The following is a 24132-nucleotide window of genomic DNA, read 5'->3' as shown; positions in this document are numbered from 1 at the left end:
TGATTGGTTACACCTGAGCTAATTTACAATTGTTGTTATAAAGGGGGTGGACACTTATCCAACCAAGATATTCTAGTTTTGTATTTTTAATTAATTTTCTGAAATTTGTAGAATTTGTTTTTCACTTGGAAGTTGTTGGTTACGATGTGTAAATGAAGGTGGAAAAAGTCTGATTTATTGCAATTTAATTCCAGGCTATGAAGCAACAAAAGATGAAAATTCTGAAAAGGGTGTCGACTTTCTGGAGGCGGTGTGTGTGTGTGTGTGTGTGTGTGTGTGTGTGTGTGTGTGTGTGTGTGTGTGTGTGTGTGTGTGTGTGTGTGTGTGTGTGTGTGTGTGTGTGTGTGTGTGTGTGTGTGTGTGTGTGTGTGTGTGTGCGTGCGTGCGTGCGCGCGCGCATGTATGCATGTATATGTGTGTGTATATATATAGCCTTATTATTCATGGAGTGGTGTGTTGTTTTTTTATTTTTGTCAAGCTACTCCTCCTACAGTTCTGGGCTGATTACGTACGCAGTATTTATCAGTTTAACACTATAATTGTGGAAGAAAAAGGCAGAATGTACACTTTATTTGTTTTGTGACGTTATTAAAAGGCATTTTGTTTTGTCACAAACTGACTGCACACAACCACATCAGTCTGACTGTTGTCCCCATATTCTATTAACACGGCAGCTCTTTACACATGGCTGTGAGACAGAGCAATTGACTTTGCTCCGCAACAGCCTTGGACAACTTGGCTTCCATGTGAATGCTGAGGGCATTGTGGCAGAAGTTGAAGAGCATGGATTTGCCTGGAGCACAGGCCTGCGACAAGGTAGTCGCTTGGTGGAAATCTGCACGGTGGCAGTGGCAACTCTCTCGCATGAGCAAATGATTGACCTCCTTCGCACTTCAGTGACTGTGAGGGTCTCCATCGTGCCACCACTGTTGGATGGGAAGCCCCGCAGGTGTGTAATCCTTTTTTTCAGTTCTGATGGCTTGGCTGCATTTTCGTTTTGCCTACGTTTTGATATATTATATAATATTATATTATATTATATTATATTATATTATATATAAGCCTGGTGTTGGCGCAGTGGTTAGGGCAGTGGCTTGGGACCCAAAAGGTCCTGAGTTCAAGCCCCGTTGGGACACTGAATTAATATATGTATATATATATATATATATATATATATATATATATATATATATATATATATATATATATATATATATATATATATATATATATATATATATATATATATATATATATATATATATACACATATACATACCAAGTCGAAAACACCAGGGGGTTGACTCAGCCTGTCATCCTTCCGAGGTCGGCGAAATGAGTACCAGTGTACTGGGCCGGTGGATACCCTGGCTAAAATAGGTGTACCATATCCCTGTGTCGTAAGAGGTGACCAGGGTTGCGTCAGGAAGGGCATCCGGCGTAAAACATGTGCCAAATCACTATGCGGATCATACAGATGATCCGCTGTGGCGACCCCTAACGGGAGCAGCCGAAAGAAGAAGATATTATATTATATTATATTATATTATATTATATTATATTATATGAGCCGAGACCCACAAAACATCCATCCAATGTAGAATGTCCACCTCCCAACTCCAAGTGCTCATCCTCCCACCCCCACACCACAACCACTCAACCCCTTCCCCAACCCCCCCCCCCCCAAGTCCTCACCCAAACTCCCAGTGCTAAAGTCTCAGTCCCCTCCCCAATTCAAGCCTTCAAATCACTTCCCCATCACCGCTGACACAACTCAACCCCCCACCAAAAGTCCTCAACATCCACATCCCAACTCTGTGTCCCATCTTTGCTCCCCCCAACCCTAACTCTGTCCTTCCCTCCTCACCCTCCTCCCACTTATAAAAGCAAATGGGCAATCCCACATTGACCATTACATCTTTCTTCATTACCTCACCAAAACAGTGAAAATATTTAATGCTTTCCCTCCCCTATCATGTTTTTGCCAGCTTCACAGAAACCACGATCGAAACAGCTCCCATATGTCATTGCCCAATCACGGTCATCGATCCAATTCACAATCCCGTGAGATATGCAGAAACCCCACGAAATTTCAACTGTCAAGTGACCATGAACACGCTAATTGTGCCAATAAACGCCCCAAAACCAATTGTCATCTTCCTGATGCATATACATATACACAGATCATTGAAAGTAAATCTTGACTGATGTTTTCTTTCACAATCTCTCAAGATTCCTGGAAGTCCTCGGACAAAGACCTTGATAATGACATGGGGTTTATAGTTGAGTCGTTTAAGAGAAAATAGTTGGAAATAACAGCAAGAACCAGTGGAACCTCTGCAGGAAAAGCCCTGCTTGAGAAAATGGCATGTAGTTATTTTGGCGGTGCATAGACAACAGACTGCTGCCTTAATTGCTTGGACCTATACGTCGTGTGATGTTCACAAGGCCTGTGACTCCTATTGGCTCCAACCTTTTGATATTTGATGATCCTTTTAGCAGCCACTTTGGTCGTTTTACACTGAAGAGAACACTTGTAGGGAATGGCATGGTGATTGTGAATCGACCTCTCCAAAGATGTATTTGGCTTTGCATGGCACCAAAATGGTGGTAGTATGCTTTCTCGGGTTAAAATTGTGGGTTGAGTCAGGCCAGCTGTCCAACCAATTGGTGGAATGGAATGTTACACACATACGGAGGAAGAAGCATATTATTATGACTTTATTTTGTCTTTTTTGTTTTCTTCATATTCCAGGAACACCTTGTATGTACCACATTCAGAACAGGGAGATAGAGACTTCGCTAATGTAATATGAATCAAGTATTTTGGTAGACGATGGACAATTTTTGTCCCCTTTTTGTGATTGAAGTTTCAATCAATCATATATGACGATGGACAATTTAATATGATTGAAACTTGGCTTGCCAACGTGATGTAGGAATCAGTCAGACGGGGCCATCAAATAGGCCAAGATTCTCTCTCTCTCTCTCTCTCTCTCTCTCTCTCTCTCTCTCTCTCTCTCTCTCTCTCTCTCTCTCTCTCTCTCTCTCTTACTCTCTCTCTCTCTCTCTCTCTCTCTCTCTCTCTCTCTCCCTCTCTCTCTCTCTCTCTCTCTCCCTCTCCCTCTCCCTCTCCCTCTCCCTCTCCCTCTCCCTCTCCCTCTCCCTCTCCCTCTCCCTCTCCCTCTCCCTCTCCCTCTCCCTCTCCCTCTCCCTCTCCCTCTCCCTCTCCCTCTCCTGCCCCTCCCTCTCCTGCCCCTCCCTCTCCTGCCCCTCCCTCTCCCTCTCCCTCTCCTGCCCCTCCCTCTCCCTCTCCCTCTCCTGCCCCTCCCTCTCCCTCTCCCTCTCCTGCCCCTCCCTCTCCCTCTCCCTCTCCTGCCCCTCCCTCTCCCTCTCCCTCTCCTTCCCCTCCCTCTCCCTCTCCCTCTCCCTCTCCTTCCCCTCCCTCTCCCTCTCCTGCCCCTCCCTCTCCCTCTCCTGCCCCTCCCTCTCCCTCTCCTGCCCCTCCCTCTCCCTCTCCTGCCCCTCCCTCTCCCTCTCCTGCCCCTCCCTCTCCCTCTCCTGCCCCTCCCTCTCCCTCTCCCGCCCCTCCCTCGCCCCTCCCTCTGCCCCTCCCTCTCCCCCTCCCCCGCCCCTCTCCCGACCCTCTCTCGCTCCCCCTCTCCTCCCCCTCTCCTCCCCTCTCTCTCTCTCTCTCTCTCTCTCTCTCTCTCTCTCTCTCTCTCTCTCTCTCTCTCTCCCCCCCTCAGATTGTTTTAACTCTTATACCGCCATAACAGGAAAACCCTATTTCAAAGGTTAACTGTGTCTTGAGGTCAGTTTTCATCATCTTGTGTAAACTTGCTTTTTGCTTGTTAATCACACCATATTCTTCCTAATGATTATGCCAAGTGCTCTGTAATGGTGCAAGATGTTAAATGTTGTTGATCAGTAACGATCCGAGCTCAAAGCAAATTTAGTTGGTGATTTGTGCCCATGTGAAGTTGCCCTAAGAGCAATAGGAGGCAACCAATATCGAGTTGTATTTTTTTTTATGATGCCATGTAATGTTTATGTATACATAGCTGAGGCTCCTGGAAGAACACGAACACTGAACAAAACAGAAGGGTCATTCTACCTCAGTTCACCCAAGGGTTGTAACCCGACCCCCTCAGATTTGGCTAATTTTTTGTATGTATGTTACATATGATAGTCTATGCTCACATACAAAATTTTAGCTAAATCGGACTAGGGGTTGACGAGATATGACCTTGAAACTTTGGACCTTTTTGACTAATGTCGCATTTCCACCAAAATTTAAATCGTCATATCTCAGCAACCCCTTGCCCTATCTCGATTATTTTGGTGTCGTTGGAAAGGTAATTGTCCATAGAATGCAAATCCAGCATCGGTTCGTCGATCTAGTTAAGTTAGTGGTGGATGATTCTTGGACATGACATTTGACCTTGACCTTGAAGACCTCATGACCTTGACCTGACCTTGCATGAAAATGAAAGTTCATACTGTCTACTATAACATATCAAAAAACTGGAGGGGTAGTATTTTTTCTTCTCGAGATATTTTCGGCCAAAGTTCAAAGGTTGTAAAAATGCAACCAAATCATGACGTACATAGACATTTGATGGATGCGCGGGACAATATAAAAATAAGTATAATTTTTTGACCCTGTGCTTTCATTTGGAGGACTTTGGAATCAATGCTGAGTGGAACTTTTTTGCCACTTCACATGGTAAAAGTGCATGTGACGGGTTAGGCGGAACTGTAAAGAGGTTATTAACAAAAGCCAGCCTCCAATGCCCATACGCAGATGCGATCCTAACTTCTGATGCTATCATGAAATTTTGCACGGAAAATATTCCAGGAATTCACTTCATCAATGTGCAGCCTGGTATTGTTGAGGATTACGAACTGAAATTGAAAGAAAGACTGGAAAATGCGGACAATCGCCGGGACTCAAAAATTTCATCGATTTGTTCCATTATCAAAATCGAGTATCAAAGCATTCAAACTGAGCAAACAAGAAGAAGAACCCAAAACTATACGTGCGGCTATAGTCGATGGCGAAACTGATGAGGTAGATGATTAATCAGGACTAGAGTTTGAAATCACTCAGCAAAACTATGTTTGTGCTATCTATGACGAAAATCCATGGATTGGACTTGTAGAGGATATTTCTGATGAGTATGGTGACTATTACATCAATTTCATGCATCCCACGGTCCTACTAAATATCTCAATTGGCCACTGGATGTGGACAGACGTTGGATTGAAGATTCAGACATTCTGTGTGTGACCGATCCACCATTAGTTGTGGGTTCTGGAATAAGAATTCGTTATAAAATTCGTGACCAAGATAGTGCTAAAATAACCAGTTTATGAGAAAGTGGCAAACCCGTTAAGATTTATCTTTGATATCTTGTGACTTGAACATTGTTTCCTTCCCCTAGAGAAAACGATTATTCAGCAAACTTGTTAGCAAAACAAAAATTAATAATTGAGACTAAACTTATCTATCTTGGATAACATTGTATTCATGAATTTTTTGTATGATTCTGTGTTGTATTCATATTTTAATTTGCTTGTTGTAGATAGTGATAATATTTTGTCTTGACAAAATGAACTACTGAATCAGAAAATGTATGATTTTTTTCATTTATTTCAGTAGCAATTAGTCTTGAGATTATGGTGTCATGTTTTGTTTGCGATTTCTGTATTTGGTTGCAATGCCTTGAACTTTGGCAAGGCAGATTCATCGATGCAGGTCCAGACTTTTTTGTTGTTTTCTCGGTATTTCAAAAAAGTTGGATTTTACGGACGAATTCGTCTTTTTTGCAGACGAATTCCTACGTTTTAAGGTTTTTGTTCTCTAGAAAAAAAAATCCCTAATGGAATTTATTGAACTTGTGTTTAAAATCTTCTGAACGATGTATTCCAGTATGACAAAAAACTCGATGCAGTTTTGCCTTGTTTTCCGTCGGCAGCACTGTGAAACAGGCCTGGACAAGTCCATTCATGTTTGAACGTAATCTAGCTAATATTGACTGTAAACTGACAGGCCTGGGCATGTCTATGATGTCATGAGTTGGTTGCATTTTTACGACCTTTGAACTTTGGCCGAAAATATCTCGAGAACAAAAAATACTACCCCTCCAGTTTTTTGATATGTTATTGTAGACAGTATGAACTTTCATTTTCATGCAAGGGTCAGGTCAAGGTCACGAGGTCTTCAAGGTCAAGGTCAAATGTCATGTCCAAGAATCATCCACCCCAACTTAACTAGATCGACGAACCAATGCTGGATTTGCATTCTATGGACAATTACCTTTCCAACGACACCAAAATATACCAATGTCACCCGCAGGGTGACCCGTATCTTGCGAAAAGGTGAGCACGTGTGACTTCTTTAAGGTCACACTGAGGTGAACAGAGCTGCTATCCACCAGGAGCGACTCCTTGAGGAATATCTGCCTACGAGAGATTCCGATGAGAATCGTTCTACAGAGTAACCATGAAAAATATGTTTGCCTCATAATGTCACCAAATGACATCATAATGTCTCAAGCTTGACATATCTAGAAAGCACTCATCGAGGTGTTCAATTTGAGGTAAAACACGATGTGGTTCCTAAAACTTGAAAATTTGACCTTGGAGTCAAATATGTTTGACCTCAGGCGCTAACCATGAAGGTCAAGGCCAATCGCCACCAAAAAATAATCAGCTGAGCGCCAGACCATATACTACATTCCCATAAAGTTTGGAGACGATTAGATTAGAATTACTCAAAAAATAAGGGTTTCGTCGACTCCCCTGATTTGCGACAAAGTGACCTTGACCTTTGACCTTGACCTTCAAAATTTTATGCGCTGAAAGGGACCTCTAAAGGCCTCTGATATGCGAAGTTACAAAAATTTCCAATGATAACTGTGCTCTGCAGAGTGATTTATACGTGATGACTGACAAATAAAAAATAAAAAACATATGAAGGTCAAGGCCAATCGCCACCAAAAATTAATCAGCTGAGCGCCAGACCATGAACTATATTCCCATGAAGTTTGAAGACGATCCGATCAAAATTACTCAAAAAATAAGGGTTTCGCCGACTCCCCTGATTTGCGACAAAGTGACCTTGACCTTCAAAATTTTGTGCGCTGAAAGGGACCTCTATAGGCCTCTGATCTGCGAAGTTACAAAAATTTCCAATGATAACTGTGCTCTGCAGAATTTTTTAAACGTGATTACAGACAAACAAAAAAAAACAACAACAAAAAAAAACATACAAGCTGACTAACATATCTTGCACAAACTTCGTTTTGGCAACATAATAATCGAGATAGGGCAAGGGGTTGCTGAGATATGAGGATTTGAATTTTGGTGGAAATGCGACATTAGTCGAAAAGGTCAAAAGTTCTCAAGGTCATATCTCGTCAACCCCTAGTCCGATTTAGCTAAAATTTTGTATGTGAACATAGACTATCATATGTAACATACATGCAAAAAATTTGCCAAATCTGAGGGGGTCGGGTTACAAATTATTTTTTTCTGGGTGATTTGAATTGGAATGACCCAGAACAGAACAGCTAGAACACAGGGGAAAGTCAGGAAACATCAACAGCAGGGTAGAGGGACACTTGGAGGAAGATGTAATGGATTAGGGGAACAGTGAGAGAGTAATGGGAGGGAAGGAGGACATGGGGTGAACAAGCTTGAATACAAGCTCAAACACATTAAGAAGGGGGCTGAAAAAAGTTGAAGGGAAACCCGGCGATGAAAGAGCAGAAATACTTTGACATGGGAGGTTGGAGCACAGTTTTTATTCGGTGGAGCCTTGTTCCACTCCTTCCCTTCCTAATACCTTGTAATATCTCCAGCTGAGTCTTCCCCTCCGCAACCCATAATTTTTGTGTGTTATTGTCCACCAAGTTACATTGATGTTAAATTGAAGTTTTCTGAATTTTGTAGAATGAAAGAAGGATATTCAACAAAGCACTCTCTGCTGGTATGAATCTCCCACCCACAAACCGTTAATCAGGTAGAGGCATTAATCATTGAAAGATCACGTTTTAGCCGCTGAAATATCCACACAACTCGGAATATCTCAAGGTATCCATGAACACTTGTACTTGACCAATATCCCAGCCAGATCGGTCCCCAAAACCTCAGCACTCACAATCAACGGCAAGGGATGGCTTGAATAATGTTGCAAGCTTCCTGAATTGTTCATTGCAGATCCAGCTGACTTTATCACTCATCTGTGAACCTGTGACAAAAGTGGTTTCACCGCTTGGATCGTGAATCCAAATTGCAAGGCATTTAATGTGAGTGCAAGGGATTACTGCCGCCCAATAAATTTCACACTCGGCCAGCAAGATCATGGCCTTGATTTTTCTAGAATGCCAAAGGAATCTGTCCAATTGACGATCTGCCTCGGAAAGTTCCAACCACAAGGAATATTAAAACAGCCTTATGCAAAGATTGCAGCAGGCATTCAAGGACAAATGCCAAGGGATATTGACCAACAGTGTGCTCCTACTTCACAAAAATGTGCAGGTGTATTACGCAGACCACCATTTTATAACTGTAGCTGCTTGAAGCTACATCCACCATCTACCTCCCACCCCACCCCCAACCATGCAGTGCTGCTCGGACCTGCCAACAGTGACACTTATCTTTTCAAGTTCCACCTGAATGGCCACCGATTCACCCACCAACAATGAGGTGGTGACTGAAACAGATGAGACGTGGCTGAAGGAGCAATTTCAAAACTTGTATTTTTTCTGGTATAGACAGTTTTAAAGAAAAAATTAGTTCGTGTGTTGATGCTATATTGAAAGGTAAAAGTAATTTTGCTTTTCTTGGACAATTGCATCTCATTCGTAGAATGACATGAACACCTCTTGTATTTTTTATAAACCATCGCTTCTGACTTAAACACATTTGCGATATGATACTGCGACATCAAATACTCTGTAAAGACTGTAAACCACCAAGGCTGTAAAAGGCACGGACGGTGAGGTCGCACAAAAGACATTTGTTGTGATTTCCCTTTCAGTGTGGTGCCTGACGAATTTATCTTATTACAGGGTCACATTTTTCATTAATCTACACTGCTTACAAATATCTCTCACAAATACTTAAAGGAAAGGTCAGATTCCATCACTCTTAGTTGTGGTTACCAAGGGAATTGAATGTGAATTTTTCTTCTTTCATCTTCTTGGTTTTCTACACCCCCCCCTCTTCTCTTGACTAATTGATGTACCATACTCCGTGTTACAAAGCGTTTGTTCTGCCAAAGCGGTTTCTTGGTAAGAGTCATGCAGGGTGGTTTGCCATCCCTCTCCCAGCAGTAGTTAGGTGCCGCTGATGCAGTGCCCCTGTTTCTAGTAAGCTGGTACTCATTTTTCCGACCTCAGAAGGATGACAGGCTGATTCAACCCACCATGTGTTATTTCAACAGCATGACAGGCGCTCAAACTCAAGACTCTAAGATCTTAAGCCAGCCACCTGAACCGTAAGCAACACCAGGCTTAGTTTTCCCTTTTACCTTGTCCTTAAATATTTTGTGTGTTAAAACAAAATGGAGGGAATTCTGTGTGGTTGCATTGAAGAAATACAAAGTTATTTGGCAAGCAAATATGTTCAGTGTTCTCAAGTCAATGAAATATTTTCTTTTATAAGATATGGCCAACTCTAAGATCAGGATTGAGTAACCATTTTTTAAAGTCTAGGACTGGAATTTTATTGTCAGCTGTTGTTTTTGTGATGAAGCTACCATCTGTCACAGAGGAAATTAAATATACTGCTTAAGATGAAGTGGAAATGGTTTTCTGCTAATTATTCTCATTAAGAAAAAGTGTGGAAAATCTGGGATTTCAACGACCGTTTGCAGTTATTTACAAACTCAAGGTTATAATTCGGTGATCCTTTAAGCAGATGAGTGTAACTGTTTCATTGAGTTAAGTCCACTTCTCAACCATCAAATAGAAGCAAACTTGGTATATTTGTGACATTTGATTTTGAATACAAGAATCTACTACGCAAGATGATGTCAACCAACGCATTTGAAGTGATCACCTGGGAAATTTGTGGGATTTGCACCAGTGTGTGTGTGAATTTAGTTTGTGGAACAGGTGCACATCACACTAATTGAATTTGCCCACAAATAATCTCTGAAAATATGCATGGGCAGATCTCGATGTATGGCCAGATTGAGAATGTACCAAGTGGTGAGCAAGTTTTCATGGTTCTTCTAATTAGCCTTTTCCTCCTCAGAGCTGGTTACTTGAATGGTTTGTTTGTCTATTTGTTGTATCTGCGTGCCCTTGAGTACAACTCTTTTATTTCTCTCCTCCATTCCTCAATTGTCATTCACAAGCCTGATCGGAATGCGTTTTTGTGTCAGCAAAATGGGTTCTGGTCTTGAACCGCTTTCATAAGATTATTCTTCCCATATACAGTTGGGATTTCCATCTCGGTATTGATTTTGATTTCAAGGAAAGGGTTGGGTGGTGGATATACTCCTTTGTAATGGTGGATATACTCTGAATATCCGTCACACAGAGGAACTGAACATGGGGATTTCATCCTCTGAACAATGTTTCCGCTTTGCTCTTTAAAATATTTTTCTTGGAATGACATAACTTAAGCAGCTTCGACAAGATTTAAAATGAGTTGCATGATCTGTTTTGTAAGCATGGTAAAATTTTCAAACCTGACAAATAAATAACACGTGGAAGTGCTTTTTCACTCCAACTGCACTTTAAGGCCATTACAGCAGCACTTCTCAAAGTCATCGCATTCTCGAAACTTCAAATAGGACACCCCTTACACACTCCCACCCTCCCCCCCCCCATCCATCCCTTTCCCCATCAAACCACCTACCTTCAAAATGTGTAATGCAGAGTATTGTTTGAGTATAGCTGAAGGGAACATTTCCTGAAATTACATCAGTTAGGTAATTTCACACTAATTATCGAAATGCACTTTCAACGCAGACAATAAAGTCGATCCACATGGAAAATGTCAATTGTTTTTCTCTCAAGAGAGTCGTATTAAAATGAAATATGAACAGCTCGCAGTAAGGGGAATTTTTTTATTATAAAGATTGCTCCAACACTCTCAGTGACGACTCATAACATATTTCCTCTTTATCTAAACTTTCTTCATAAATACTCCACTGCAATGTGTTACTTTACCGACAATAAACACTTTATGCATCTCTTTTATGCACAAAAATTACTTTGCTACTCCTTTTGAAGACCAGGTGGCCCACGAAATGATGACCATTTATAATTGCACAATGAAAGAAAATATCATTTTCTGGATCTGATGTGTGTGTATATCCACAACACAGGAGATATAAGTGGTCCTGGGCCAGGAAAATTCAGCACGGTCCTTTTTCATTGTTTGTCGACTGTGGATTTGTTTTTTGTCCCAACTCTTGGCATGTGGACCTGGCTGGAGGCAACTTGTAGATTGCTAAACAGTAACCCTGCATTGAAATCTAATGAACCTGACAATTCCTCTCCCAATGTTTGCTTGACCCCTCGAGACTTTTCATTCCTTTGCCCACATAACCTTCTGTACCACCACGGTGTAAAGGTTCGTGTGTATCAAGAAAAGTTTTCCTCTATTTGATATGTCTAACTTGACACTTGATGGGACTCTCCTTTTCAGCAAGTCATAGCTCATTTTCGGTTCAGGTCCTGATGCAGATCTGGCCAATCAGTGGGATACAAAGCATAAACAGTTTAGCTTGCCGGAGGTATGCGCTCTACCGAGTGCTGTTCTTGTTAAGCAATGCCATGATCCTCATTGCGCTTATCGAAAAATAAAATCATATATCGAGCTCAGAACAAAATTTGATTTTACTTTCAAGAAGACTGGTTGCAAGACTTTTGTTCTTTCAATATACAATTATCTTGCCAGATCTTCTGGAAAGGATTGGTACTTGGACATCTGTGAAGCAGCTGCGGCCTCCTTTCTTTCATTACTTTTATTTGGAAGCCAGCTGCATTCATTTATCTCTTTGTCTGTTGTCTTTAATCAGTAAACTCCTTTAATCTCACACATACAATCCAACACTTACTATTTTCATTTCTTAATAATGTAATGAGAAAACTCCTCAAAAACCTAGTGTTTGATAAAGTTCATGATGGATGCCACTGATTATTATGTACAACATTTTAAAAGACTTGAGGTTTTCAAAAGAAAAGATCACCAGTGAGATTGCTTGTATTTTGACTTTTCTTGGATATCCATTAAATATTGTTTAATACCATGACCAATTGAAAGGAATAAGTATGTTTGAAATAATTTTTCCTTCTCCACTGTTGGATTATGGATGTTGAATATGCTTCATCCAATCCATCGAGTGAGCTATGTTGACTCCTGGTTCATATGTAATTGATTTCACTTCCCTTTTACCCTTGTTGAAACGTTTTTGAAGCAAGTTCCACATTTTACGTGTGATGTCACACATTTGGTCTGTATTAAGGCGATCCTGCATCCTTTATGATTTTATTGCACAGTGAAACCCACCCAATTGGGTCACATTCTTGAATGGAATTGCAGTACAATTAACATTATGAATGCCTTACTCTGAGCAGCTACCTTTCTACTTATCATTATGCATAACATTAACTCTGAGCTTTCTTTGGAATGTATCTGGCAGGGCAAAGACTGAGCGATACCTTCCTGTGTTTGAGTATAAGGTGAATAACAATGGCGCATTGCGAGAAATTCAACATTCTGCTCGTAACGATCACCCAAACAAGTCCAACCCCCGGCTGGACCTATCACCCGCCGGCCATGTGGGTCCGGCGGCACATTTAGGCCCAGGACGACCTGTTGGGCTTCCCAAGGATAAAAGTACAATTCCCTGGTCGACATCTTTGCCTGGATGCTCAGGCGTCCAGCCCCTTGCACCGCAACCTATCACGCCTGCCTCGGGCAATGCAGACTCAATGCTGAGCATCCCCGAAGGAAAAGCCTTCTCTGGCAAAAGGTCAGAGATCGTTATCGGGAAATGGGTTTTTGATTGCTTTCTCTCTTCCTCCTATGCCTTCCGTTGCGAACAGCCGGTTTCCTTTTGTTTCCAACATTTCGCCTGCGGAGCTGAGGCAAAGCTCTTCTGCACCTATGTTTCCATCCTAGCCTCGGTGCTCTGTGTAGCCTGAGGGCATAACACTGATGCTGATGCTCGGTAATGGTTCACATTGAGAGCGCTCTCAAGAAGGGTCACTTTGGAATCTCTGGAGGAAGAATAAGTTTAATGTTTGTCACTTTTGAAACAGGAAAATTGTATTTACTTTGGATTAAATGCTGTTTCTATATTATGCCTATATTATATTATCATTTGTTTCTAACTGTTGTTGTTATTTAAAACTTTCAAATCTGATTGGTGTGCAGCCTCCACTTAGATATGCCTGAAACCAAACGTTTCTCAAAATGTCATCTAGATAGTATGTTCGTTCGGTCAAACCCTTTGTTCGGTTCATTGTATGCCAGAACAGGTATATTTTAGGTGAACTTAGTAGGTGCATGTGTACTGGTTTCATTGCAGACTCCTCTTGAGACCCGAGACGTATCAGGGGAACCTTCCTTTGGAACCCTCATGTCGGCGTCCACAAGCACAAGAAATTCCCAGTCGTATATCCCCTTCAACTTCTGAGACAAATTTTCGGCGATCGCCATCCGGAGGCCAGTTCATGGACCTCGCTTTCCAACAGCCTTCTCTCACCGTTGCACCTGCTCAGAACAATGTTGGTGGTATTTTCTGGGAGAGACCCTTCACAGACAGGTGTGACACCTGACAGATGCAATTAAATCCTCAATGGGTTTGCTCATGGATTGCTCACTTGATCTTTGTGTCAACTCTTGTCATACAATCCATATCATTCTTATTTCTATCCATCCTAAATCTTCATGTGATAATCCAGGCTTCATTGCAACCTCCACTCTTTGGTACCCTTTTCTCCTGCTTGTGGAATCACCTGACTCTGTCTGTTCCCACTCTTCTTTCAAAAGTCTAGGTGCTTCAAGGTGGCAGTCCATCATCACCTTGTTTTTTTTTTTTCTTCCATCCAAACTCGTTCTTCTTCTATCATTGCAAATCCACGTTCTCTTCATAACCCCTATGTTGCAAGCTTGTCATTTTTGTTTGTTTGTTTGTCCAGAATTTTGTCCTTTGTCTGCATGTTCATTGTCCTGCTGTCATTATGTTATCTTCCATCCTTTGTCTTGCTCTTCAACAGACTTTCATATATATATATATATATATATATATATATATATATATATATATATATATATATATATATATATATATATATATATATATATATATATATATATATATATATATATACACATACATACCTACATACATCATGATGTTTCGAAAAGTTGTGGACGAACTGTGACAACTTGGTGGACGAGTTGGTTCAGTGACGAGAACAAGCCGATTGGATTTTGCTTTCGGCCCGGATCCAGATCCGGCCTATCGGTGGGATACAAAACGTAAACTGTTCAGCCTGGCGGAGTTGTGCGCTCTACCGAGTGCCATTTTAGTTTTGATTATTAATTTACAGTTAAACTTCCAAAGTTTATCTTTTCAATTTAAAATAAACCCTTTTCTGCTTTGGGAAATGTTTGTATGAATTCGAATACGACCCCTGCAATACAGTGCAAAATGTTCAACACTGAACAAAGGAGAAAACAAGACAAGACAAAGCAAGGTTTAAGTGAAATGTTTGACTTGTTGGGAGAAAAAAAGGAAAGGAGGTTGTAATGAGAAAGCAGTTTTGAGAGTGGAGCAAATGGAAATGTGAAAGACTTGAGAGAGGGCGGTGAACAAATCAACACATTGTATGGGATTTGAACCAAGGATCGCAGCATCATGAGTGAAGTATTCCGATGGAAATCCAAATAGGCTGATTTGTGATTGGTTAAAATTTAAAACTGTTGTCGTTTTTTTGTTGTTGTATCATGATTATATTTTTGGATTGCCAAAATAGGTGACCCTTATTGTCAGTAATTCTGTCTGTTTGTTTGGATGTTTGTTTGGAAGTTTGTTCGTTTGTCATCAGCATAATTCATCGTAAACATGGGCGGATTTTGACCAAACTCGGGTGGTAGGTACATCTTATGACCGAGTGCTTAGAAAATTGTGATGGTTGCTCGAGACCCTTTGGTTCCCTTGGAACAACCAAAAAACCTTCAAAATCGGTACCGTTCACGCGAAATCAATTCCGAAAGCCATTATCCCACGTAGGGTTATGAAATTTGGCACGAATGATCTTCAGGTGATGCTCTATCAAATGTATTCCGTTTTTTTGTGATGTATCGAATACTTTACCCACAGCGCCCCCTACAATTAGGGTATGCGCGGAAATTGGCGAAAATTGAAGGCCCCCCTAGCGACCAGGTGAGTGCATCGATACGAATGAAACTTTGCAGGTTCATGGTACTCAATGAGTACTACAACTTTGCCTCAGGATATATTGACCGATTTTGCTTCGGTCAGGGGTCAAAGGTCAATTAGTGCAAAAATCGATAATATGCGAGAGCTGGAGGTGCCTTCGCGCCAAATGCTACTCCTCCTAGGGTTATGGTTGGAAGGTCATGAAAATTCTAACTAATCGTCTGGAATACATTGTGCACAAACTATTGAGCCGGATTTTCGATTTATATCTTTGTTCACCCACAGCACCCCCTCGAACTTTGGGGATTTCCGATTTCAAACCGCGTTTTCGGTACTTTTCATTCAAATGGATACCGAGTAGTTATCAGTAGATGGAACTGGATGAGATTTGATATGCATAATCTTAAGGTGATTCCCTATCCGCTATATGACATCCATTTTGCTCTATATCTTATAGTTTCCATGCTCGGTGACCCATCGCCGCATCCCGGCTTGTTATAATTGTTGGCCTGTTTAAAATTCCTATCAGAACCATTGCATCATGATGCTAAGATTGTTGATTTGTCCATCGTCTACTAATGTCCTTTTAATTGAGGTAAAAGTACAATGGTGTTTCTCAAAGTCCTTGTTCTGCCTGTTTATTTGTGCATTGGCTCCTCCATGAGTCAGAGATGATCATTAAAAAAACGTTCTTTTTAGGTCATCTCTTCGAGCATGACCTAATAATATGGGTGTCGATGTCCTTCAATCTGTCCGTTCGCAATGAAGTTGAAGCGCGAGATCTGGTCATTAGTGATCCTGATAGAGGTCGATGAGACGTACACGATGGTATGACTTTCAAGGTCACCGAAGGTCAAGGTCAAGGTCACGAGGCCTTTGAAGTTGCGAAAATGACGGTTTTCAAATTCTATCTCCTCCGCCATTTCTCAAGCGATCTTGAATTTGATTGTGGCATATGAATCTATGGGACAATATCTAAATTTGGTCGGGCCGGATTTTCTATATTCGCTTTCGTTTTCGTGTCACGTGACTTCAAAGTTGGCAAAAAATGTGAAAATGACGATTTTCAAAATCTATCTCCTACATTTCTCAAGCGATGTTGAATTTGATTGTGGCATATGAATGTATGGGACAATATCTACATTTGGTCGAGACGGATTTTCGAATTTCGCTTTCGTTTTCACGTCACGTGCCTTCAAAGTTTGCAAAAACTGCCCTACCTTCAGGAGGCTATATATTCTCTACTGGGCATGGTAAAAGTTAGTGAATGGTGTCATTGCATAGCAGCTGACCTTGTCTTTCATGTCCATTCGAAAGAATACCGATATCTTCGAATACGTGCACGTCACGTGACTTTGAATTTTGCGAAAACTGCTTCATGTAGTTGCAAAATAACGATTTTCAAAATCTATCTCCTCCTACATTTCTTAAGTTATCTTGAATTTGATTGTGGCATATGAATCTATGGGACAATATCTAGATTTGGTCAGGCCGGATTTTCGATATTTGCTTTCGTTTTCGCGTCACGTGACTTCAAAGTTGGCCAAAAATCCCTCCTGACCCGAGAACACTACACCCTAGTAACAGGAACTCATGCTTGTTTCTCGCAGAGATGACCGTCACTCCAGCATGGGTATATTTTTCAATTTGCTTTTGTTGTTCCTCCAAAGGAATTTTTTCTCACCCTCTGAGCAGAGGTGTCGCTATCTTCCAAAAACATTTGGGGTCCTGGCCCCTCAAACTTTAGATTCCCCTCCCCACCCTCAACTCTCAACAAAACATTTAGTGCAGTGGCATGTGTATCAAAAATAGGCTAATCATTATGCAGTGGCCTATATCATAGCCAATGGGTTAAAATCGATTTCAGGCATGTGCCCCATGAGCCAGTGCCCAGCAATACCCCTGCCTCTGGATGTATAGCTTTGTTTATTGCTCTATTCATAATTTGTAGTTTGGTACTGTGTTTCGATGCTGTAAGACATTAGTCCGTCTTCTGTCCACATTAACAGTATTTATCACCATGCTTTTTGAAAAAATTGGGGGATATTGTAATCGGCTGTGTCTGTCGTCTGTCCATCACGCTATCTCCTCCTAGACGGTTGTGTGATATTCACCAATTATGGTCGGTATCACCACATGGCAGGAAGGTGCAAGAGGAGTATCATTTTTGTCCCTGCTCCCCCCCCCTTTTTTTTTCCTGTGGTAGGGTCAAAAGGTCAAATAACAAAAAATGCAATTCCAGGCACATTTCTGAACATTTTTTGAATGAAACTTTGTATATGCAATCAACATTGAAGTATGCATGAAATATGCAATCGTTTTTGGGGGGATTTGACCTCTGGTTCATGCGCCAGGTGGTGGGGACTTGGGGTCACAGGGGTCAAAATGGGGGGAAAAGCAACATTTTAATCCACATTTGATATTGGGTCATTCCTGGTGGAACTCTTTGCTATATTTCGATTTTGCTTTCAGTGAAAACGTGGGGATGTGCGATGGCATGCCATCGACGTCACTCTCGTTGGTTATTGTCATCTTTTTGAGCGCAAATTTCAGGAAGTAGTATTTCAGAATTTTGGCAGTGTACCAACACAGTCGTTTTGCTTTTTTATTTTTTAAATACCATGAAATATTTAACATCCACATGCAAGTGTTAGCACACAAGACAACCAGCCAAATCCAGACTACACTGTTCAGAGGCAACTTACTTTATTTGTGTTGTCCTGCTTTATTCTTTGCTTTTCAACTCAACTTTGAAGTCTGCTAAACTGGGCTTCAGTAGCTGGATGTATTTCTGCATCACTTGTTTCCTGCAACCACTTTGTTCCTCTTGCGCTTTTGCACTGGAGATGCCGCACGCCTTGCCAACAGATTCAATGACTGAACGTTGCACCTTGCCTGCAGTCCAAAGCTCGCTGCAAGATCATTGATTGACACAGGGATTTGCAGCCGTAGATTATTGCTGCAAAGGTCGCTCGGCCCATTGGATTGGATTGGTGCAATGATTGCTGGCCATCACTTAGCATTCCTTTTGGCCAAGCTATTTTAATGCCTCTGCTTTGTCCTCCACCCAGCAAAAGGCTACATGAGGGTTTCTGTTTGATTTTTTTTTAAATTTAATTATTTTTTTCCTTTTAGGAGAGCAAACTTGAATTTTCACTTCCTGTTGAAGTTGTTACACTTGTGGATAACTGGTTTGAAGCTCATTCCGAAGCATTATTCAGCTTGATTTACCATACAAGTGTTTGTTTATTTTTCATTTCAAAATTTGATTTTATATGCTAGTTTGTTTCATAATGTGTTTATTAAGTTTGTGAAATATGTCGAAAAGCCTGTTTCCCCACCCATAGCATGCTTTCTGGTAACGGACAAGTCGGCATTATGTTGAGGTTTCTGATTTGCTACTTGGAACAGAGTAAACCACAGCATTGTCATGCTGTTGGTATTTCTGTGGTCCCTTAATACTGCACTTTGGAGCACCTGGCACTTGCAGTGCGTATATTGTGGTTTTGATTTATGTCTGGAAGATGGCCTGTGTGCTTTGATTTTTATTCTGAGTTGTACTGGTTTGGACCACCTTATTCGTTGGCATTTGGAAGCCTGCAATGGTTCCTCCTTCTGACAAAACAATTTCCTTCATGTTATGCTTGTGGCCCCATTGTTCTACAGAGCCCTCCCTTTCATTTCTGATTTTTGCTTTTGTGTGCTGTTACGTACAAGGTATTTGTGCAACGTCGTGTGCATTAATTCTCTTAAAACAAGTCTTGCTTTCTCTGGCCTAGATTTTGTCACATATTTTATGAATAACTGGTATTTGCAATCTGTTTATATTTGTCACCCTCCCCCCCCCCCCAATCCAGAACCCCAATGCAGATGGAGCGCATAGCACAGGAAGCCGGTGAGGGTGTACGACGACCAAAGGAATCGGTGGCTGCCCTCAAGCATTTGGGTAAAATGGGTAGACTAAGCCGCTATACTGCTTGGTGTTTGTGAAATGTCTTTTTACATTTATTGACCAGGTTTTTTTTAAGCTCAACACGGCGTGACATGTCTGTAGATGCTCCAGGGCAGTCGAGCCGAGTCGGCATGAGCCGCGCACGCAGAGACGTTGGCATGGCGGATTCTCCAAGCAGACAAACACAGGTTGAAGCAGACATACATCAGCAGACATCAATAAACCTATATGCTTAATTTCACCAATATTTACACAATACGATTACCTGTGGTTTTTGGGGGGTTTTTTTTTACAATTGTGATTGGATACAAATGACACGGTACTAGAGTGTGGAATGCTATGGAAAATGTACACTATGGTGGTAGGTGGTGGAAAACTAATGTGTCCTGTCTGGGTTATGACATATCAGACATGAGGGCAGGCTACATCACATGTATGTGCCATCAACCATCCCCATGCCTCTCATCATCTGGTGGTATTTCTATATTTTGTAGTTTGGAGTTTCAACAGCAAATTAACTGCTTTGTCACTGAGAAAGCAGAAAAAGTTCTCAAGTGTCAATCTTTTCACTTTTTTAGGGAGCCGATTCTTTCTATTCAAGCCCATCAAGCAGCAACACCTTGTCGAGCACGGCGTCCAGCCGACACAGCGATGAGCGTTGGTTCGGCTCGGGAGACCACACAGATCCAGCTTCAGGGACGGAAGGCACTGAATATCACACTAGTGGCGGTGTTGTGGTTGACCAAGGCACAGTTACAACTACTTCCACAGACAGTGGAATTGATCTTCCTCCAGCGAGGGCAACAAATGGACGCTCCAATGGTGTGCACTCACGTGTTTCTCATCAGCACATTCGGGGCAAGTCATGGACAGGTGGCAGCACGGGGCTTGGTTTCACATCTGATGATAAAGGCAACGCACCGAGAAGTGGAGATTGCTACTCTGTGGAAAGCAGGTAAGGGGTTATGAAAGTGTTTTGATTCCATGGCTTTTATTTTGAATGCTGACATCGTCAGTACAGGCATGTAAGTTGCGTGATGTCATGAGATTTATTGCTGATAAACTATAATGCAAAGCTCCACAGTCAGCAGATCGTCTAATGAGGGCACCACTGTATTGCAGAGCAACTCTGTCCTCACCTCACAATCCCAGCAAGAGTTCCTCATCTTCGGAGGACTCGCATTGCACATTGGTAGCTGGGCAGCAACCTTTGCATATTACCTCTACCAACACTGACAGTCAGAAGGTCTCTTCATCCCGCAAATGGATCCAAGGACCAAGCAACACTGAAGCAATTAGGTACATTGTTAAGTCATGTCATTTATATGATTGGATTCGCTATATATGCTAGATATCCCTTATTGTCGGGTTGTTTGTGTGTGTGTGTGTGTGTGTGTGTGTGTGTGTGTGTGTGTGTGTGTGTGTGTGTGTGTGTGTGTGTGTGTGTGTGTGTGTGTGTGTGTGTGTGCAACGTGAGGCTCCACAGCACGAACCAGCAAACCGATTTCGATTAAACTTTGCTAACAGGTGGAATATATACTGGGAATGTACGCGTTTGAATTTTGTTGCCGAGCAACCACCCGTTGCTGTGCAGCGGCCGAAAAACCGCGTACAGTATTTTCAATACTTGTCCTTCAGTTTTGAATGTAGAGAAACGAGACTTCGGAATTAAACACTTCGAGATATTAAGAAAATTTTACTTGATCCGATTTTTGATTGAGGTTTTACTTTTCAAATGGTAGTCCTTCAAAAACCGGGTGTCTATTTACCGTCATTTAAGGTGTGTATACAGTGTTTGAAAGGAACTACACCGTCGTTCCACCTTCGATCTCTCCTCGATCCAAACGTTATTGACCAAAGTGAAAAGGATCCAAAATAAATGGAATCACCGGCATTTCTGTCTTTGTGGATTTCTAATGTTTATTTATTTACCGAAAACGATTCCACGACCCACACACCACCTTCAATTTTTTATTTATTTACTGAAAACGATTCCACAACCCACACCACCTCCAATTATTTATTTATTTACCGAAAACAATTCCACGATCCACACACCACCTTCAATTTTTTATTTATTTACTGAAAACGATTCCACAACCCACACCACCTCCAATTATTTATTTATTTACCGAAAACGATTCCACGACCCACAATCTGCCTCCATTTATTTATTTATTTACCGAAAACGATTCCACGACCAACACACCACCTCCAATTATTTATTTATTTTCCGTAAGCGATTCCACGATCCACACACCACCTTCAATTATTTATTTATTTACTGAAAACGATTCCATGACCCACACTCCGCCTCCATTTATTTATTTATTTTCCGTAAACGATTCCACGATCCACACACCACCTTCAATTATTTATTTATTTATTTTCCGAAAATGATTCCCCACCCACACACCACCTCCAATTATTTATTTACTGAAAACGATTCCACGACCCACACTCCGCCTCCATTTATTTATTTATATACCGAAAACGATTCCACGACCAACACACCACCTCCAATTATTTATTTATTTTCCGTAAACGATTCCACGATCCACACACCACCTTCAATTATTTATTTATTTATTTACCGAAAACGATCAAGACCCACACACCACCTCCAATTATTTATTTATTTACCGAAAACGATTCCACGACTCACACTCCGCCTCCATTTATTTATTTATTTACCGAAAACGATTCCACGATCCACACACCACCTTCATTTATTTATTTTTTTTACCGAAAACGATCAAGACCCACACACCACCTCCAATTATTTATTTATTTACCGAAAACGATTCCACGACCCACACACCACCTCCAATTATTTGTTTATTTACCGAAAACGATTCCACGATCCACACACCATCTCCAATTATTTATTTATTTACCGAAAACGATCCCAAGAGCCACACACCACCTCAAATTATTTATTTACCGAAAACGATTCCACCACCCACACACCACCTCCAATTATTTATTTAAAGTGGGAGTGGTGTAGGAAAGTGGGCGTGGCTTATGAAAAATATTGTGTGGCTCAGGAGGTGTGGTCAAACAAGAGCATTGAGAGAAGTTTATCGGGTTTTCCGTGTGTGTGTGTGTGTGTGTGTGTGTGTGTGTGTGTGTGTGTGTGTGTGTGTGTGTGTGTGTGTGTGTGTGTGTGTGTGCGTGCGTGCGTGCGTGCGTGCGTGCGTGCGTGCAACGCGAGGCTCCACAGCACAAACCAGCAAACAGATTATTTTTCAAATGGTAGTCCATCAAAAATAGGGTTTCCATTTACCATCATTTTTTATGAGGAGTGCCAGTTGGCAAAATACGCAATAGGAAAAATCTTGCCAGGCAGAGGAACAATTGTATGTGAACTAATATGTCTTGGCAATGAATCTTCGTTGGTGGATCAGTCAGAATGAAAAGCATCATATCCAGCGTTTCGATCCTAGCGAATCCCTCGTCGCCTACTGGCTTGTTTTGCTATTTATTGCACATAAAAGTATAGTCAGGGATCATTGGTCTTAAGAAGTGGACATTTGACCCAATCATGCCTGTGTTGTCATAATTATTTGTTTAACAAACATACAATTTTACCTCATTTAATGATACTAATAATGTTGTTTTTATAACCAATTATAAATGTTCCAAAGACAAAAAAGAAATGTTGCTAATCTTGTGTAATCTGTTATTTTGTCGTCGTTTTTGTACAGAGCTGCAATCAGGAAAACTCTTTAAGCAGAAATTGAATTTTTGAGAGGCATGAAAAACTTTCGAATTTTCTCCACCCAGTCAGTTTTCATAAAAGACAACTGATAGAAGTGGGAATGTGAATGATGTGTTAATAATTCAAAATTTTTTTTTTTAGGCGGTAGTCCTTTGGGTCAATACATTCCTTAAACTCGATCTAATTTGGAATGTTCCATCTTGATATTAATAGATCTGTTCAAAAGGCAACCTGTTAAAAGGGAAGAAGATGATTATTATTATTATTATTATTATTATTATTATTATTATTATCATTATTATTACTCGTTTTTGAGAAAATGCTCACTCTTGGACATAAATATGTACTGCAAGCTCTCTGCCAAAGAGCATTTCTGGAATTTGTATTGGCAGAGGCAATGATGTTGTCCACTTTGTTTGTTAGAATGTCGAGCAGTGATGGTGGCAGCAGCAGCAGTGGGCTGGGCCAGACACGCCTCCGGGCTTCAGTGCGTGACCTGCGGTCTCCAAAGAAATCTCAGCTCAATTCGAGCATGGTGGAGGATCTGATGAAACTGATTACTCCTGACAGCCCAGAACCTTACCCACTGGCAAATGACAGCCGGGAGCGCAGGGTATGTATTTGCATGTCCGTGTGCCTTTATGTTTGTTGCATTGTACAATACTTGTGTACCTTGGGTTGAGAACCTCCGTGTCCTTCACAAAGGTGAAACTTCTTGCTCTTGTCTTTGCTGTACTGTGCTTGTTCCTTCCACTTTGAAATGCTTTACATGCAGTAACGGAATGTTTGTCCAGTCACTTCAATATTAAGACCATATCAAGGGTGGATACATGCAGCCTGAATGACTTGAGACGAAATGAAAAGCTTTGGTGTCTTTCAAAGAAGCGAAAAAGCAATAGGAAGTCATACAAACCCCTCTGAGCGCCCTCCCCATCACCCCCCCCCCACCCAACTCTATTTTTCAGTGGCATAAGAATTTCCTTTTGCAAAGCCAGCATGGTGTATGTTACAAATTCCGAGGGTTTTTTTGGAAATCTC

The 24132-nt window shown here is 41.3% G+C and overlaps 1 protein-coding gene across 3 annotated transcripts in view; it reads left to right on the top strand.

Moving 5' to 3' along the window:
- LOC147032475 (signal-induced proliferation-associated 1-like protein 1) overlaps positions 1 to 24132 on the top strand; it is a 322965-nt gene that overhangs the window by 266665 nt on the left and 32168 nt on the right. For all 3 annotated transcript variants that reach the window (XM_085870130.1, XM_085870128.1, XM_085870129.1), the window contains 8 exons: positions 675 to 949; positions 12671 to 13003; positions 13562 to 13798; positions 19279 to 19367; positions 19476 to 19561; positions 19952 to 20328; positions 20496 to 20672; positions 23518 to 23707. In XM_085870130.1, the coding sequence (XP_085726256.1) occupies positions 675 to 949; positions 12671 to 13003; positions 13562 to 13798; positions 19279 to 19367; positions 19476 to 19561; positions 19952 to 20328; positions 20496 to 20672; positions 23518 to 23707 (1764 nt within the window). The remainder of the gene's footprint in view (positions 1 to 674; positions 950 to 12670; positions 13004 to 13561; positions 13799 to 19278; positions 19368 to 19475; positions 19562 to 19951; positions 20329 to 20495; positions 20673 to 23517; positions 23708 to 24132) is intronic.

Source organism: Eptatretus burgeri, chromosome 2, assembly GCF_056783735.1.
Source record: "Eptatretus burgeri isolate ZD-2024b chromosome 2, Ebu_testis_v1, whole genome shotgun sequence".
In the NCBI taxonomy this organism is placed as follows: Eukaryota; Metazoa; Chordata; class Myxini; order Myxiniformes; family Myxinidae; genus Eptatretus; species Eptatretus burgeri.
Note: the sequence above shows the minus strand (reverse complement) of the source record. Positions and strands in the feature narration are given on the sequence as shown.